The sequence below is a fragment of the Muscardinus avellanarius genome, assembly GCF_963383645.1.
Source record: "Muscardinus avellanarius genome assembly, chromosome: 5".
In the NCBI taxonomy this organism is placed as follows: domain Eukaryota; kingdom Metazoa; phylum Chordata; class Mammalia; order Rodentia; family Gliridae; genus Muscardinus; species Muscardinus avellanarius.
Window position 1 is genome coordinate 85,697,602 of NC_137790.1, and position 18,640 is coordinate 85,716,241.

Below are 18,640 nucleotides of genomic sequence, written 5' to 3' on the forward strand. Positions count from 1 at the left end.
CCAAACAAATGCCATCTTTTAAAGAGTTGTCTCTGATACTCTTTTTTTTTGTGTGTGTGGTATTGGGGGTGGAACCCAGAGGCTTTTTACCTCCAAGCTATACTCCCAGACCTATATTTATATTTTATTTGGGAACAGGGTCTCACTAAGTTGCTGAGAGCCTCACTAAATAGCTGAGGCTGGCTTCGAACCTGCGCGATCCTCCTGTCTCAACCTCCCAAGTGCGGGGATTACAAGCGTGCGCCACCATGCCCAGCTTCTGAATACTCTTGAGAGTCAGACTCTCATCTAGAATGTTCCCACAACCTTCCCTTAAACATATATTTAATGACTTTATCTTGTCTTATATGATAACTGTTCACATATTTCTGTATCTCCTGCTGTAAATTTCTCAACAGTAAGGAGCATTTAGGTTCTGTGAGGACTTAGATTGCAGAAAACAACCCAAACATGGTCTCAGTGATTTAAAAAGTCTTTATTGCAGTTGTGACCAAGACAGGTTCTTTACTTATTAACACTCTATGCAACTGTAGTACTTTATACAAACTTAGGATATTTTAGTACATAAAGAGAAAGAAAGATTAGTTCAACCTAGAAGGCAGTTTGGGCAGTCCATTAACTACAGAGCTCAGCCTTCTGTGTCAAGGTCTCAGGTCCTGGTCAGGTGTGAGCCTGGTCTTAGCCAGTGCTCAACCAGAATCGAAGGTGAGGAATTGCCCTGTAGTCACAGGTGGCCAGGGGCTCCAGCTGAGCCAGCGTTAACCTCATTATCGGTGGTTGGAATGGAGAGAGGCTCCTTGACAGATGAAGCTGCAGATTTTTAGACTCAGGTGCTGACAGTTCTAGTCCTCAGGTTGCTAGGGACTCCATGTCATTGTCAAGGTGTTCCTGGTCTGTTGGGAGGTGGGCGGGCATTGTGTCTGTGCACTACCTCTCATGCCGGGGCTTTGTGCTTTGTACCTGGTGCCTGTGTGTTACCCCTGATACTCCTGGTGTGTTGTGTCACACCTGTGTGTGCTGCAAGACTTACACTTGCACACTGTACATCATGTGTGGGCCATACCCAGGTGTGCTTGGACCCTCCCTGGCTTTAATGGAATCCTTTAAAAAAAAAATATATATATATATATATATAAGCCGGGCATGGTGGCGCATGCTTGTAATCCTCGTGCTTGGGAGGCCGAGACAGGAGGATCACACAGGTTCGAAGCCAGCCGCACTGGCTTAAGAGACCCTGTTTCCAAATAAAAATATAAAAAATAGGTTTGGGAGTGTAGCCCGGAGCTAGAAGGGCTTCCAGGAATCCCAGTACCACACACAAAAAATATGTTCCATACTATTTGCCTTTATAATCTTCCTGTTTGAATGTTTTCCAGTGCCTTTATTTCAGAGTCGTTACTCAATATATATTTTTGTACTATGACTCCATTTATTTACATGATAATAAGAAATATGCATTTATAATTTTTAATTTTTTTAAAAAGTCCTCACCCAAGCCAGGTGTGGTGGTACACACTTGTTATCCCAGCATTTGGGAGGCTGAGACAGGAGGATCGCAGTTCGCAGACAGCCTCAGCTACTTAGTGAGGCTCTTTGCAACTCAGTGAGACCCTGTTTCAAAATAAAGAATAAAAAATAGGGCTAGGGATGTAGTTTGGAGGTAGAATGCCCCTGGGTTTCATCCCTAGTACTGCAAAAAAAAAAAAAAAAAAAAGGGTCTCCATCCCATAAAAAATTGTACATGCTTCATATCTTTGTAGAAGATACAAAATTGGATTTGTTCTCAGAGTGGGGAGTGAACTTCAGTAGAAGGAGATGAGCATGAAAACTCTGCAGACAGATGGGGTACAATGAACAGCTTGACTAGGACTGAAGTACATGACCATTAGAGGGAATGATGAACATGATTTTTTTTCCCCTGTAGGATGAGGCATCAGTGAGAAATAAACTGAAGAAGAAGTTGAAACTACATTTCTAAGGACTTTGAAAACCTGTGTTAGAGCCGGGCGTGGTGGCACAAGCTTGTAATCCCCGCGCTTGGGAGGCAGAGACAGGAGGATCACGCAGGTTCGAAGCCAGACGCGTGTGCTGGCTTAGGAGACCCTGTTTCCAAATTAAAAAAAAATGTAAAAATAGGTCTGGAAGTGTAGCCTGGAGGTAGAGGACTTACAGGAACCCCAGTACCACCCCCCCAAAAAAAAGAAAACCTGTTTTAGGAGTGTAGATTTTTTTTTCACCAACTAGCCAATGATATCTATTTAGAGTTTTGAAGAAAGACAATTACATGTTCAGATATATTTAGAAGTTGAATCAGACCATAGAATAAATGACAAAAGATGGTCCTGAATTAGAATGGTGGCCCATTATGATAACAATGGAGAGAAATTAAGAAGAAACATACATGTTAAGAATTCACAAGGCATGAGTAGTTAAATGTAATGTGAAAAAGGAGAGAGAGAGAGAGAGAGAGAGAGAGAGAGAGAGAGAGAGAGAGAGAGAATGATCAAAGGAGAGGTTCCCTTAAGAGTCATTTGTGTAAAGGTGCTAGTTGAATATACTGATTGACATTACAGTAAACAGTCATTCAAGTTTCACAAGTATTTTGCAAGCATTTAATGTATTCCAGGCAATTTTCTGGGTAAATCAAGAAAGCTTGATCTCTGCTGTTGAGAAAAGCCCTTTTGCAAGAAAGCCTTTTAAGAAGGAATCAAACATGCAAACAAACTCTTGATGGACAATAAGATAATTACTGTAATAAAATCAAACAAAAACCATAGGCCTGTCTTGTTTCAGAATTATTTAGCTGCATGCTGTTTCCCTGTTGAGTTATGGGTTCTAAGAATACAGGGTGTATGTTTTATGGATTAGTCCTGTGAAGTCATCAAGGGTGTACAAAAATATACAGACTTATTTTAAAATAAGAAAATAGGGGTTATGGTCCAAAGGGCAGCTCTCTGTGGGACTGGTGTCTCAGGACTGGAGGGCTCTGGGAAGTTACCTGTGCGCTCACCCACTGCATATTGCAAAAACTTCTGCCTGGAGCTGATCTCACGGTTCTCAGAACCAAGAACAGAGATTTTCTGCTGACCCAGTCCTTTTATTGGGATCCCAAAGCAGACATCTGTTTCCCTGAGAATCCTGCTGTCAAATGTTGCTTAGCCAATGGTTTGTTTCCCAAGGCATGGCATGGGCTCATCAATTAATGAGAAACGTTTCTGACTAGGAAGTGCAGAGCTAGGGTAAACGAGAGAGAGCAAAAATTCCCCTTATGCGAGGAAGCAGATGGTGATATAAACAGTGGTTCAGACAGGCCAAAGCTAAATAAAAGCAAAATATGCTGGAGGAATGTAAGTTTGACCTCAACTACCTAGAAAGCATATTTCTCATACTGTTGTTGGAATGGGGAAAATCCCCAAACTCTTCGTAATCAGATTTTTAGCATTCAGATATACACCCACCCATTCACTGATTTGCTGTTTGGCTTTAGGTAAATCATTTTATATCTTGGGGCTCTCATCAAACCCAGCCCACCACTCCTACCGCCATTTCAAGCCTGGCTTCCAGTTCAACAACTGGCATATGTGATAGTTGAGGAACTTCATCCATATGCCCACCTTTCCAGTTTAGCTGATAAAGACACATCTGTCCAAAGAGGTTGGGATGGGTGGGGTCTTGCCCTAGGAGCCAATTGCAAAAATCGACTCCAGGGTCCCATACTGGAGTCTTACCTTTGGGAAGCAAGCATCTGGCAGAAGGAGCCTGCCTCCATGAGAAGGGTTGAGAGTCAGAAGGGAGGAGAGGTCCCAGGTACCGAGCAGAACTGACCAAAATTCAGCTCTCTCTGGTCCCTGCAGCACTTAAAAGGAGAAGGCATGGTGAGTGTGTATTTCTTATAGCTACTGTAATAAATCACACAAACCAGAGGTTTAAAACAGGTTATATCAGCTGGGCGTGGTGGCTCATGCTTGTAATTTCTGTACTTGGGAGGCTGAGATTGCAGGTGTAGATTCACTGCCAGCCTAAGCTACTTAGTGAGGCTCTCCACAACTTAGTGAGACACTATTTCAAAATGATTTAAAAAAGGGCTGGGGGTGTATGTAGCTCAGATAGGCTTCAATCCCCAGTTTTGCAAGCAAACAACAACAATAACAACAAAAAACAATAAGATACATCTGTTGAAGTTCTGTGGTAGTGGTGTATGGGAAGGGGTGTAGAAATCTAAAACTGAGTTGTCGACAGGGCTACATTCCCTTCAAGGGATCTGGGGAAGAACTTTCGTTTCTCTAGCTTCTGACTCCAGGGGTTCCTTGGTTTATAGTCAGATAGTCTCAATCTCTGTCTTTGACTTCTTGTGGTCTCAGTGTTTTCTCTTTTGCCTTGAATACATACACTTGCCATTGGATTTAGGACCCAGCTGGATAATCCAAGATGATCCCATCTGAAGATGCTTAATTTAGTTATATATGCAAATATCTTTCTTTCCTTTCTTTCTTCCTCTCTCTTTCTTTCCTTCTTTCCTTCCTTCCCTTCTCTGTGTCTGTCTCCTTTTTTCTCTTTCTTTTTGTGTGAGGATACTGGGGATTGAACTCAGGGGCATTCTGCTTTGGAGCTATACACCCAACCTCCCCTACCCCTTTAGATTTTTAAACAGGGCCTTGCTGAGCTTGGTCTCAAATTGCTCAAATTTGAGCAATTTGGCTTCAAATTGCTGAGATTGGCCTCAAACCTGGGATTCTGTCTGTTTAGCCTCCTACAAACTGGGATTATAGGTATGTCCCATCCTGCCTGGCTAAAGATCTTTTTATTTTTTATTTTTTAAATAGGGTCACATTCAAAGGTTCTAGTGGTTAGGATGGAGGCATGACCTTTTTGGCCACCATTCAGCGTACTACAGTTAATAAACACTGCTGTTTTAACAGGCAGAGGCCTAAGCAGCTTTGTGGTGAGATCTTTTAAAATGATGGGGGTGGAGGAGAGAAGAGGACAGCACCGGCATCCCAGGGCAGCTACAGTTGCCTGACACCCAGCAGAGTGGACCTGCCTTGAGAAAAGTGGTAGCCTGTGAGCGCCCAAGGTCAACAGGCTACAGTGCAAGAGGTCTACGCCCCCGGCTTCAATTCAGGTTTGTGACTGACTAGCCAGTTGCATAGCTAATTCCTAAATTACAGAGAAAATAAATAGAAATAAAAAATAATAGGAAATATCAATGCTTCTTGAAAGTAATAGAGGCAAGTATTGTTTTGACAAATGTATACTTGGCATGCACTTGTGCACTGGGTTATGATGCAAAATGCCGTTCTTATGTAAGTTACCATTAAAAGGTTTGAAAGTCATGGAGCCAGGCACTCTGGTGTTGGTACTTGACAGCAGTGTGGAGAGAACTGCCAGATAAATGTTCTTGATTCTGGGAACAACATAGGAATTGAACTGGAACTAAGGGAGCTCTGGCCAGGCACAGCGGTAATGACACTAATGGCCACAAGAGGGCGCTCGAAACACATGCGAAACCTCCTTGGGGGCCCTCCCCTCTGGTCCTTGCTGCTGACTTGGCAAAAGGAAATGAGATTCTATTGATATGCAGATAAAATGGTGGATTAGGGCAGTGAACTTTGACCCTAGTTAGAAATATGACAACAGTTGTAAATACCTGTTCTGGATGTTGGGAGCAATATGGGGTTTTGGATTAGAACTGCTGGTTTTGAACTTTGTTTCTCCTATGAAACTTTACGGCAGCCTCCTGGCCATGAGGCCGAATTTCTGCAGCAAGCTGCCTGCCGCATATAGGCAGGCCCTGAGGACTGAGTCCAGGGAGCCCTAAACCTAATTTGGGAAAGTTTTAATGAATAACACTGGGTTAGACAGTGTTTGCAGTCCCCTTCAGTGCTAATTCTTTAATTTTATGGCTCATTTTGAAGCCAAGGGTTGTGTTTGGGTCATCTCTGAATGCTCAGCACAACATCATCACAAAAGTTTTATTTTATTTCGTTTATTTTTGTGGTACTGAGGATTGAACCCAGGGACATTCTACCCCTCAGAGCTACACCACAAGGTACGCTTGTTAGGTTGCTAAGAGTCTCACTATGTTGCTGAGGCTGTCCTTGAACCTGCAATTCTGTCTCACTTTCCCAAGTACTAGGTTATGAGGCCCAGCCACAAAAGGTTTTAAAATTAAACATTTGAAGAATTAAACATTTGAAGGGAGAGTTTGTGTGCTTCTGTGACATTCCAGCACCAAATAGTGCCTTCTACATTGTGGGTGCTTTAAAAATTTAAAAAGCAAATTAAAAAATGGTTAAAATCATGTCTTAAAATTTTAGATAAAAAGATGGGCATGGTGGCGCACACTTGTAATCCCAGCATTTGAGAGGCTGAGACAGGAGGATCGCAGTTTGTGGACAGCCTCAGCTATTTAGTGAGGCCCTTTGCAACTCAGTGAGATTCTTTAAAATAAAGAATAGCCCGGGCTTGGTGGTGCACGCTTGTAATCCCAGCATTAGAGAGGCTGAGACCAGAGGGTTGCGGTTTGCAGACAGCCTCAGCTACTTAGTGAGGCCCTCTGCAAATTAGTGATCGCCTGTTTCAAAATAAAGAATAAAAAATAGGGCAGGGGATGTAGCTCGGAGGTCGAATGTCCCCGGGTTCCATCCCCAGACCCGAAAATAGAATTAAAAAAATAGGGCTGGGGGTATAGTTCGGAGGTAGAAGGTAGAATGTCCCCTGGTTTCCAACCCAATACAGTAAAAAAAAAAAAAAAAAAAAAAAAAAAAAAATTAAAGGTGCCTTCATCAGTTGCATCCAGCAGAGGGCAGAAGAGCTCAGCTTAGTGCAGCATCCTCTCCTGCACCCGGAAGAAGTCCATGGCAACAGAGCAATGGGGACTGGGTCTTGTTGTTTTGTAAGATTAAGAAATGCACAAGAAGAGCAGAGATGCAGAGTTGAAAGCCTGACCTAGAGCATTTCCAACTTTCTGCACATTAATACCCAAAACATCCTCCATTGGATAATACCCTTGCTGAGAAATGGGGTTTTGCTCTAGGCATGCTGCTGGGTACACAGAAAACTGGCGAGGAGCTGCCAATCTTAGGCCGCACTTTCAAACACTTGGGTGGAAGAGAGACAAGGTACTTCACAGTGCACTTGAGGAAAGAACAGAGAGCTGAGAGAGCCAGGGCTCTGCCTCTGATCCTAGTTACAGCGTCATGAACGCTCTTTCCCTTCTCTTGGCTTTAGGTTTCCCCTATGTAAACTAAGGAATGGGACTAGGTTCTGGTCTGGAAGTGGGTTTGTTTCTTTCTGACTCAAGTCCTGCCTTTGCCTTTATCTTTTGTAGACATGTCAGGAAAGAGCAAAGCAGGTACTTTTTCTCAGCAAAACAAACTATCCCCACTGCCTCTCATGTCCCAGGGAGTTGAGGTTGAGTAATAAGAGGAAATAAAAATACCAGCAAAGGAGAGAGGACTATGAGAGAGGAGACTGACAGGGACAAGAGCAAGAAGGCAGAGGAGAAGAGAAAAGGGGAAAATAGCTAGAGGAAGGAGACAGGAGGAAGAGCAGAGACAGTAGGGGAAGCATGATGACCCCACAGTTTTCCAGGATGGTGGAACTTCAGTTGCAGAATAAACTTAAGCTCTCAAAAGGCAGGACTATTCGAGTCTAGTTCAGGCCCATGATTCAGAATCTTTGCAGCTGAGACTCGTACCTCTATGCTCTTGAATGCTTCTCAGACAATCCTGGTGAGCACCAAGAGCCATGTTGGGAAGTTTGAGGAGCTGCTCAGGAGCACTTGTACTCTATGGGGCACATTGGTGTTTTTGTGGAAATCGTGGGATCTTCTGGAAGAGGAACTTGGCCATCTGCTCCACTCTGTTTCAGGGAATGGATCTGTTGATTTCTAGCCTCCAGTCTCAGACCATAGCTGGAAGTCTTTCTGACTGTTCTGGGCATGCTCTTGCAAACTCTCAAAACCCATGTTTTGAGAAGAATAGGCACTGAATGGAAGATATTCTCTGTGAGACACAGTGGGACAGAACATGATTCAGAGTCATTTCAGCAGGAAGGTCTGAGCAGAAGTCATAGAAACACGTGGACACTTCGGGAAAGACAATTAATCCATAAAGGAAAGGGAAGCTAAAAGGAGAACTAGAGACAAAGCTTCCTTACCAGTCTTCCCTTCCCTCTGATAGGATTGCTGCAGTGGAAGAAAGATCTCTGCCTACAGCCCAGCTGCCCACTAGCTGCGTGACCCGGGGTCTCTGCTCTCTTTCTGATGGATGTGCACACCAGCCGTGAGGCACCACAGGCGACTCAGCATTGTGATTCACTTCTACGCTGCCTGTGCCAGATTCATGCCTGCTTCAGTGGCCCATGGATGCTTATGCCCTGTGCCTTCTTTTTTTTTTGGTGGTACTGGGGTTCCTGGAAGCCCTTCTACCTCCGGGCTACACTCCCAGACCTATTTTTACATTTTTTTTTATTTGGAAACAGGGTCTCCTAAGCCAGCGCGTGCGGCTGGCTTCGAACCTGCGCGATCCTCCTGTCTCTGCCTCCCAAGCGCGGGGATTACAAGCGTGCGCCACCACGCCCGGCAGCCCTGTACCTTCTAATAGCTATCAAGACTTATATTTTTAGGAACTATATTAGCATATGCACATGACAACTTTAGATATTTCTTGGTATACAGGAGCAGTCACACTGAGCAGTGTTCAAGCTTGCCTGCCTGCCTGCCTGCCTGCCTTCCTTCCTTCCTTCCTTCCTTCCTTCCTTCCTTCCTTCCTTGTTGAAGCTCAGAGAGTACTAAGAGTGTGTTTGTGAAGGTATCAGCCACCTAGGCTTGTGTGTGTGTGCGTGCATGCGTGTGTGTGTGTGTGTGTGTGTGTGTGTTTGTGTGTGCATGTGTAGTCCTTAGACATATATTAAGTGATTTAGTCCTTAGCAACCTGAGGTTCCTGATGCTTGTACTACTTACAGAAACCACAAGACCTCATGTATAAAGAGAGAGGTTTGTAATCAACTTAACCATTATTTGTCAACAATACACTATGCCTAATATTTTTGAAGTCTCTGACAAAGATGTAAACATGGTTCCAACAAGTTTCTGCCTTCAGTGATCCTCTGGGCTTATGGGTGAGACATACAAACTCTCAAGGAACAGTGATATGTAAATATATCACTGAAATATAACGTGATCTGTGAGGATCTTTACTAGGGGCATGAAAAACAAACTTTGGGGCACAGGAGTGTGCCACATTAATTTTAAGTGAGAGGCCCAGGGAAACATCCTTAAATAAGCTACATGAACTTAACTGTCAGAGGTAAATCAAAGGTATTCCAGAAAGAGGGAAAGCATGTACAAATGGATGTGGGAGAACTCAAGGCAAGGGCAGGGAGAAGCAAGTGTTTGGGGAGCAGGTGATTGGCAGGTGAGAAGAGAAGCAGGGAGACTGGTCAAGGAAGTTGAGGTCTGAGGAAATGACTGCCAGGTGGCTGAGTCTGCATTTGAACTGATTGGCACTGGGAACTCACTTGAAGCTTTTGACTGGAAGTACAGGACAAAGACCAAATAGGAGAGTACTGTGAAGAGTGGGCCTGAGCTCTTGATACCATCTCTCTCGATGGAAGAAGGTGGACTCTCTGGCTTTTTACCCTTTATTATCTAGTGCACTTATTGTGGCCTAGGCTTTGTGGCAGTTGGTAGAAGCCAGTTTGATAGAATGGTCTGGTTTTTCTGTGATCAGAAGAGCAGGGGCACGAGAGGATTCTTTCAGATGAGAGGGAGCTCGTGGAACACTGAAAGTTCTCAGTTTTGCATTCTGTGGTGGTAGGGATGCTCAGCAGAAAAAGTGCCCATTGGATTCTGGAACAAGCATCCTTGTTCTTGGAATGCTCATCATATCCAGTTTTCATCTCCAACAGCACATCTGACAGGTCTTCCCTCTCCTACACGAATAAGCTTCCTCCAAGTTGATTTTGTAATTGAAGGATTTTGGCATCTACCTGTTGCATTTCTCTAGAAGAGCTCTTCCTGGATCTCCTATCACACCCTTCAGTGTGAGAGGCACCCACATGCCTGGTTGGGTCAGAACACTGGCAGGGACACTCCAGCTCCCAAACTGATTGGCTCATTGGCTGTTGTTCCTTGGTTTGGGACTGGCTGCCTCCTTCTGAGCAGCAACAACAAAACCTGGCCTTGATAGTCTTTTAATTATATTATGAATTACCAGGCACTTTCACTTATATCTTCTGATGTGGTTCTCAAAGGCAAGGATTATCAGCCCATTTTAAGCCGGGAAAACTGAGTACATAAGCCCAATGCCTCAGACACCCAGCTCAGGGCTCTTTCTATTATTCTTGGTTTCTTTCTCCCCTGACTTCCTCCCCTTACTTTATTCTGTTTTCCAACTGCAAAATGCCCAGAAGAAGTAAGTCTCTAGCATAAATCTACTTCTTGCACTTAGGAATTTGTGAGACTTGAAGACATTTTAAAGGATGTTCAGGGTATATGTCCAGGTGTTGCTGATAGCTGTCATTTCCTCCAATCAATATCCAAACAAATCATCAGCACATCTTATCTCATTCAAAATAAGCCTTAAATCTAGCCAATACTTATCATCTTCATGGCTGCCACTGCAGCCCCAAACACCATCTTCTCTCGCCTAACTAAATCTAGAGTACAGGGTCCCCATTGAGGAACACAAACCCCCTATCCCTTTAGGACTTGGGGGATGAGGTGGACCCTGGTACCTGGCTGCAGAGAGCTTAGATTGGATTGGGGAGGTTGGAAGTGCCTTTGTGCAAGCCAACCAGCTTGACTACTGAGCATGTAAGGGAGACTATCTGTTTCTTTTCCTTGGTTCTTCTCAGTGGCTCTTAGGTTCCTAACTTATCTTCTTGCTTTTACTCTTGCTCCCCTACAGCTAATTTCCCACTGAACATAAAGAATTATTTAAAAGGATCAAATTAGGTGAGTCTCTTGCTCAAAATCCTTTAACAGTGAACATGCAATGGCCGTCAAGGGTCCCTGGCCTGCTTACCTGCAGCACTAACTTCACCTCCAGGCCCCCTCTGCTTTACTTATTATGTTTCAGATCTTTTGCCGTATTGCTACCTTAGGTCCCGGGTTAGAAACTTTATTGAGATGTTTGCATGGGCAGCTTTTTCACGTTGTTCAAATCTCTGCTCAAAGGGCTCCTTCTTAGAGGACCCTCACCACCTGCCATCAGCCCTATAACCTGCTTTAGCCCTAAGCAATCCGAGCATAGGCCAATTAATGTGTTAAATGCTTGTCTTCCTCCTTAAGACTTTGTCCAGTTCACTGCTATATCATCAGCACCTCAAATAATACAGCTCTTCTATACTTACTTGTAGAAAGAATTTGAGTGAATTAGCTTTACAAATGGAGAAACTAAAGTTCTTAGAGGGGGCAGGAAGTCAGTAGCAGCAGCAAGAGTGGAAAACAAATTTTCTAACAGGCCTGTGAAATGTCCTTGACACCCAGTCTTTTCTCTCATCTTATATCAAAACCAGGATTTTTGTTCCCATGAAAAGGCCTCAATTTGAGAAAAATGATAACATTTAACATTAGAGTACATGAAAGTTTACACTTTTATTTCCTAAAATTTAAACTTTCTGATTATCAGGGCTGGAAGGAACTGCAAAGATGACCTGCTGAGCTGTTAACTTTGCAAATGAGGAAACCAAGGTCTGGAGAGGAAATGTCATAGCTGGCTGTGCTAGAGCCAAAGGAGAAACCAGTTCTCTCTATTCCATACAGGCACTTTCTTCTTTTCTGCATCATATCTATATCTGGTCACAGATTTTATACTTTCTTATTAAAATGGGTTTCTACTCCTTGTATTGGCAGATAGTCACTCCAAAATGTACATTCCACAAAAGAGATGGGAAATCATATCTTGGCCAAAAGATCTGTGTGAGAGGAAAGCCAAGTGCTTCCTAGAGGTGCTTGTATCCGGGCTGCAGACTGCTCAGCCAGGTGTTTCCCGCAACTCTGAGTCAGGGGGAGGTGAAGCATTGCAGTGGAATGGCCATCTCCTTCAGCCATGCTCCTTCCTGCCTCTGCACAGTTGTGCAAGGCACTCTGCTCTCAGGATCTCATCTTCATTAGTGAGGCAAAAGTTGAACACTCTGAGGTGCTGGGTGATAAATGCCTTGTGAGCCAGGAAGGGCTGCGTAAGTGTTGGGGAGGTGGTTCTTGGTGACCATGTTCTGGGAAATAGAGTTCCCAGTACAAGCGTGAGCCACCTTCCCCTTTCAGCCTCTGACACATAGAAGCAAGGCCCTGGGGGTTAACTGCAGAAAGCTCAGGTTGAAAAAGGTTGAAGTATTTTAAAGTAAAGTCAACCAACCTGTATGCTAAAAAGGAGCAGAAAAGAAGTAAAAGCCATGGGGGTTTAGGAGAGGATTTTTGTCTCCTTTGGTCCTGACTCTTAAGTAGAACTTAGATTTACATTAATTCAAGAATTTCAAAGCAATATTAAAAATAAAATACAGAAATCATCTTGTCTACAGTCTCAGCACAAATGGAGGCTGAGAAAAGCTGCCCAGACTTCACTGTCCCAAGTAGGCACTTTCCCTGTTCTTGATCAAGGGAGAAGCAGCTGAGGAGAGAGGAGAGAGGGGGCATGGGGGAGGAGAGAGGAGAGGTGCCTGGAGGCATAGGCAGGATAGACACTGGCTAAGCAAGGTGGAGAGGGAGAGACACATGCAGAGAAGGCATGAAAAGCCAGATTGAGCAAACTGAGGTTAGAAAATAACTTGAAAGAAAAAGAGAAACAAGGATACAAAAAAAGGGAGCAGCAAAAGAAGGATCAAACAGGGAAGATTTTGAAAGAAAATTTAGAACATATTTAGGGAAAAGGAGAAGATGGGAAGAAAAGAATGGGAATAGGAAGGGGTCAGGGATGTGGAAAGGGAGAGTGGAGTCTGACAAAGGGGGGGGGGAGTCGTCCCAGAGCACAGAGCAAGATGGCTCAGCTGGGGCTTGTTCTTTGGTTAGCTCCCATCTGAAGAAAACTACCCTTTTCTTCTTCATCAGCCAAATTGTGGGTAGAGAAGAAGCGAGATAGTTTGGAGGTGCCTCAGGACAGTTAAGCTGATAAAACTAGACTGAGCTCTGGCCATGGGCCAGACAGGGCTCCAGGGTGTATAGAGAGTATAACTTGCATTTCCTTGGGCTGGTTCTGTGGCTCTAGAGTCAGTGCTCTCCCAGACTGCTCCAATGTGTGAGTGACTTTTTAATGTCTTACTTTGTGTTTAGTCTTGCCTGGAATTGCTGAGCCCTGGAAACTTTAACACTTTTTATGGTATTTTCTCTCTTTGCCTGGCCTTATAGACATAAAAAGAAATACTGACAATTATCCAAGCCATTCAGAGTGCCTCCCAAACATTTCTACCTCTCCGAGATGCTGTGGTTTGGGTCTGAATATTGAGAATATTCTAATTTGGAATGCATGACTGATAACAGGATTGGGTGAGTTATCTGCCTCACTTGATTTTTGGAGATGTAGCATTATGTTTAGCTAATATTGGTTTCTTTGAAGCTCCTAAAATGTTAGTCCTTGAAGAGCCTGCAGGGATCATTCGGTTTGTGCAGGAAATTACCTGGCCTTTTCTTGATAAGGAATTATTATTATTTTTTAAAAGCCACTGAAACTCTTATCTGGACAGTAAGCACTTGACCTGACTACAATTAGACTTCTAGGACAGCTTTTCTTAAACTTTCTCTGTGATTGAGGGAGGAGGGGACTGCACCTGATAAAAAGTCTGTTGATTTTTTTTTCCCACATGCAGACACACAATAATGGTCTCATAGATTGGAAGGGGGGGTGTCCTGGACTTTAATATGTCCATCCAGGAATTTTTGTCCTAGAACTGCTCTTCTGGCTAGGAATGTTAGAAAAACCAAGAGATATGTGGAAAGAACCCAGGCCTTGGAATGTAGAGGTCTGGTCTTCACTCCAACTGTTCCTTATGGGTTTCAGGACAATTCACTGGCCATTTCTAAGCCTTAGTAATTAAAATTCTGAGGTTTACTCTGAGATTTTTCTTCAGCTCCAAGTTTCTAGGTACTAAAATGAAGTCAGCCCCTCTCTCTCTCTCTCTCTCTCTCTCTCTCTCTCTCTCTCTCTCTCTCTCTCTCTCTCTCTCTGTGTGTGTATTTGTCTCCCGCTCCTCTTTTCTTCCTCTTTTCTTTTTATTATGGAAGAAAAAGAAAGGCAGGTAAACTCAAAGTCTCTCAGTTGCTGAGGGAGGTGGGAGGCTGAGCCAAAGACGCCATCTCTCTTTTTATGGAGAAAAGCAAAATCCTTTTAGAGCCCCTCACATCTGCTTCTACAAGACCTTACAGAGGAGCCGGGGAACAGAAGATGGTTCAGTCCTACTAATGCCGTGTTTCATTCTCTAAGCTGGTCTTACAGGCAAGAGTCTGCATCACACTCACCAAGTCCATGCATATTGCGTTTGGGCCTCCTAAAATGAGCATGGTGATAAACGGAGGGGTCTGGGCACATTTTTGTGTGTGCACCTGCGTGTGAGATCGCAGAGCCGCCTCTCAAGGGCTGAGGGTTTGCACCTCTTTTTGTGTGTCATTGAGCGTACACATGTGTGAGGGTGAAATCATAGAATGCGTAGCATCTATTGGTACCACCAAGTGAAAAGGAAAGATTGTGTGGTGTGGCGTGCGCAACTGTGTGCTCCTGTGAGTTGCAGGATTTTTTTTTTTTTTTTTTTTTTTTTTTTTTTTTAGGTAAGTCACTTTAGATCCTGTCGCCTCCCCTCACTTCGGTGATTGATTTCACGAGGATAATGGTGCGTAAAAGCGCTGGTGAGATCTGGGGGCGCCTCCTCGCCTGACGTCAGAGAGAGAGTTTAAAAAGCGGGGCGCCGCGGAGAGCACACCAGCAGCTGCAGGAGGCGCGAGGTTCTGAGCCGTCGCTGCTGCCTGCGGATCCGCCTCGAGTTCCAGCCGCCGCTCCGGGCTCGCTTCCCCGCGCCGCCGCGATGCTGTCCTGCCGCGTCCAGTGCGCGCTGGCCGCGCTGTCCATCGTCCTGGCCCTGGGCGGCGTCACCGGCGCGCCCTCGGACCCCAGACTCCGCCAGTTTCTGCAGAAGTCCCTGGCGGCTGCCGCAGGAAAGCAGGTAAGGAAACTTCCCGCCGACGTCTTTTCCCTCTCCCGGACCCCTCAAGGCTCCTCCACCTCGCTCCTGCCCCCTGGGTTTGAACTAACAGGTGTTTGGTTCTCCTGAAGAGTTTCAGCGCTTTCCAGAGTCCCTCAGCAACCAAAGCTCTCAGGGAAACTTTCAAAGTCTAGAATTCCTTTTGCCTCTTTTTTCCTTCTTCTTCTTAGCACAGCCGTCACAGTTCAGGTGAGTTCTTCCCTGGCATTCAGGAAGATTCGGAAACCTGGGTATTTGCGCAGGAAGGAATTCTGGCTTCTACCCTCGGCGCTGCCCAGGGAGGTGCTGACCCAGGTGCTGAAAGGTGGACTTGGCAAACAGCGGGCAGGGGCTGGGCACTCTGCACGGGGAGTATTGTTTGAGGTTTTGAGAGGTCTCCCCACGGGTTACTTTGTAAAAAAAAAAAAAGGTAAGAATATAATATGGAAATAGCTCATGATATGAAAACGGAGTTAAACGGTTGGCATACTATCTCCAGGAAATTGGCATTTATCATTAGCTAATTCTCTTCGTGTGTGTTTTAAGCCTACAGAGTTCAAAACGCTTGCAGAAATATTTGAGGTTTTGGAGCCTTTCTGTATCACTTGGGGATTATAGCAATTACCCTTATTATTTTTATTCTTAATTGATTTTTAAGTGTCACAAAAAATACGCAGCTGTGAAAACTGGGTTTTCAGTGACTAAATCTGTTTTCCAAACTAGGATTTTCCATTTCTTCTTTCTCATCCTTCTCCCCCTCTATCTCCTCTCTGTCTTTCCTTTTCCCTTTGTCCCCACTCAGGAACTGGCCAAATACTTCTTGGCTGAACTGCTGTCTGAACCCAACCAGACCGAGAACGACGCCCTGGAACCAGAGGATTTGTCCCAGGCTGCTGAGCAGGACGAGATGCGGCTGGAGCTGCAGAGATCTGCGAATTCAAACCCGGCCATGGCGCCCCGAGAACGCAAAGCTGGCTGCAAGAATTTCTTCTGGAAGACTTTCACATCCTGCTAGACTTATTAATTAGTATTGTCTATATCAGATCCCTGAACCCTCTCCTCCAAACCCCATCTTTCTTCCCCAATGCCCCCAATCCCCAGCAGTACCCTTGCATTAGAAATTGAAGACTGTAAATATAAAATAAAATTATGGTGAAATTATGAAAAACAGGACTTTGATTTCTTTCTGAGTAAACTTTTCTGTACAATAAGACATGGTGAAATTGAGTTGTGGTTTCAGCAACTTATTTGAGATATGCACTCAGATTCTCATGGATTCTATTTAAAATTCCCGGTGGCAATAAGGTTATGTTTTAAATGATAATTATTATAACCCTAGTCATTTCAAACTGAAATAATTTTAAGTAGCTCTATAAGTAAAAACTTCAGCCTAAGGATAATTATTGGAAGGGGCTTTATCTCAAGTACATATTAAATACACTTAAATTTATATGTTGCATATTAAATATACTTAAATTTATATGGGTAGGCAGGCTGAAATGTCCAACTATCCATCAGGCTGATAGGCAAAATATAACATAATAAAAATGGAAAGGCAAAGCCATTTACAAATTGAGGAAAGAAGCTGGCTTAAATATCTTAAGCAGTTTTTTAGCTTTTAAATTTGTTTCTACTTGTGAATATTTATCTACAGAAACAGCACTGTTTTTTTTTAATCTTCTTTGATAATCCTCTCGGTAACTGAAAAAAGCTAAATGACTACATCTGTGTTAAAAGCAAGCAATACTTTTCTCAAGGGAAAATAACACTTTTATTATGAGTTAATCAGGGGAGCATTATAAGTTGAAAGAAACATGTGTTGGGTTACCTCAATGAATGCCACACTCTATTTAAGGTATCAGAATTCAAAATCATTATCAATGAGTAACTGAAGGAGATGCCTCATCTTCTTTCAATTTTATAAAAATGGGAGTCAAATAAAAATGAAAAAATACTCAGTAAGCTATAACTCTTGCTATTAGTACTATAACAACATACTAAATGATACCACTCAAATCTAGAGATAAAACATCAATAATTTAACTCATAAAGACTTGAAATAAAATCCTTTGGGAAATGTGTTTTAACAATCAAAAATATTTTTGCATAGCCACTTGAATTAAAAACTAAATATAAACATCTAGACTTATTATAAGTATCCATTGTATGAACTTATTGATGGGAGCAAATGAAAACTGAAGAGGAACTTCACATTTTGTAGAAAACATTTATGTCAGATAATATACCTTTCATTATGAATGTGAATTTGTAGATGGTAATCCCTTAATAGCTGAGCAAATATGAGACTAAGCCACTCGACTAATTTCTGTGATAACAGAATACCCTTTGAGGTGCTGATGCATCTTTTATTTACAAGACTTCTAGGGGGAAATTTATGCATGTCCACTTAGAAGATTTGTCTGTACTAAATACCTTATGTGCAGCTGTTTACCAACCAACTCAGTGGGATAATAGAATCATATTATTATGATTGAGGCATCAAACACAATTTAATCATTTTCTGAGCAGTATACATACTGCATAAGTTCAGGGGACATTTAGTTTTTAATATCATCTTTAGTTGCCAGTTTTCAATAGTAGTATGGAAACTGGCAATAATTATATAGTCACACGCCTATATCCATATAAAAGCTTAAATTGAATTAAACATTTGATTAATTATATTTCAGCCTCAGTCTTCCAACTTCCATAGCAGAGAATTGTATGAGAAATGGTACCTAGACCCCTTCCAGATGTGACTGGCGTTTTGTACTTTGGCATTGTCAAGAATGCTTGAAGAGTGTTAATTTTAGGTTACTTAAAATAATATATAAGGCATATTTTGTTTCATTTTACATAGAGAATCTTACTTTTCTTCCAATTTACTTCATTTGAGTTCCTCCTCAATTAGATTCAGTAAAATAATCTGGCATTCTAGCCACAATGAACCTTTGCAAGATATTTTTCTTTGCCACATGCTGCAGCAATTTTGAGCAACCGGCTATTTCTTTTAACGGGGGAGTTGAGGTAAGGTATTTTTATTTGCTGGGCCTTAGTTTTCCCAGCTGAAAAAGGCATACAGAGGAACCAATCCCTTAGAATTATAAGGATTCACTAAGACCACACACTTAAAGCGCTTAGTATATGGTAAGTAGCTGGGAAGAGTTAGATGCTAGTGTTAACTTTGTTCTCATATGTGGTACCCTTCCCAGCCTCTCTTTAATGAGCCTTTACTGTTTCCTCTCATTTCCACAGACCAAAACTAATCTAGCCTTCAAAACCCATTTTATTTGCTTCTTGCTTCATAAAACTTTTACTTTATATTCTTAACTGAAATAGCTGCCTTCTGTAAGTGATCTGTCTCTTCCATGATGCTTATTTATAATTTCTTACTATTTATTATGGTCAGGTGAGTATGTTGTAAGACAGTGGATGTTTGTGTATGAACCTCCGTTGGATAGATATATGT

At 43.0% G+C, this 18,640-nt stretch overlaps 1 protein-coding gene across 1 annotated transcript; it reads left to right on the forward strand.

Moving 5' to 3' along the window:
- Positions 1-15,015: 15,015 nt before the first annotated feature.
- On the forward strand, positions 15,016-16,186 carry SST (somatostatin; the record flags this gene model as incomplete). Its single annotated transcript, XM_080696382.1, has 2 exons — positions 15,016-15,153; positions 15,974-16,186. 2 exons carry the CDS (start codon positions 15,016-15,018, stop codon positions 16,184-16,186), a joined length of 351 nt encoding a protein of 116 aa, XP_080552508.1.
- Between the last annotated feature and the right edge of the window lie 2,454 nt (positions 16,187-18,640).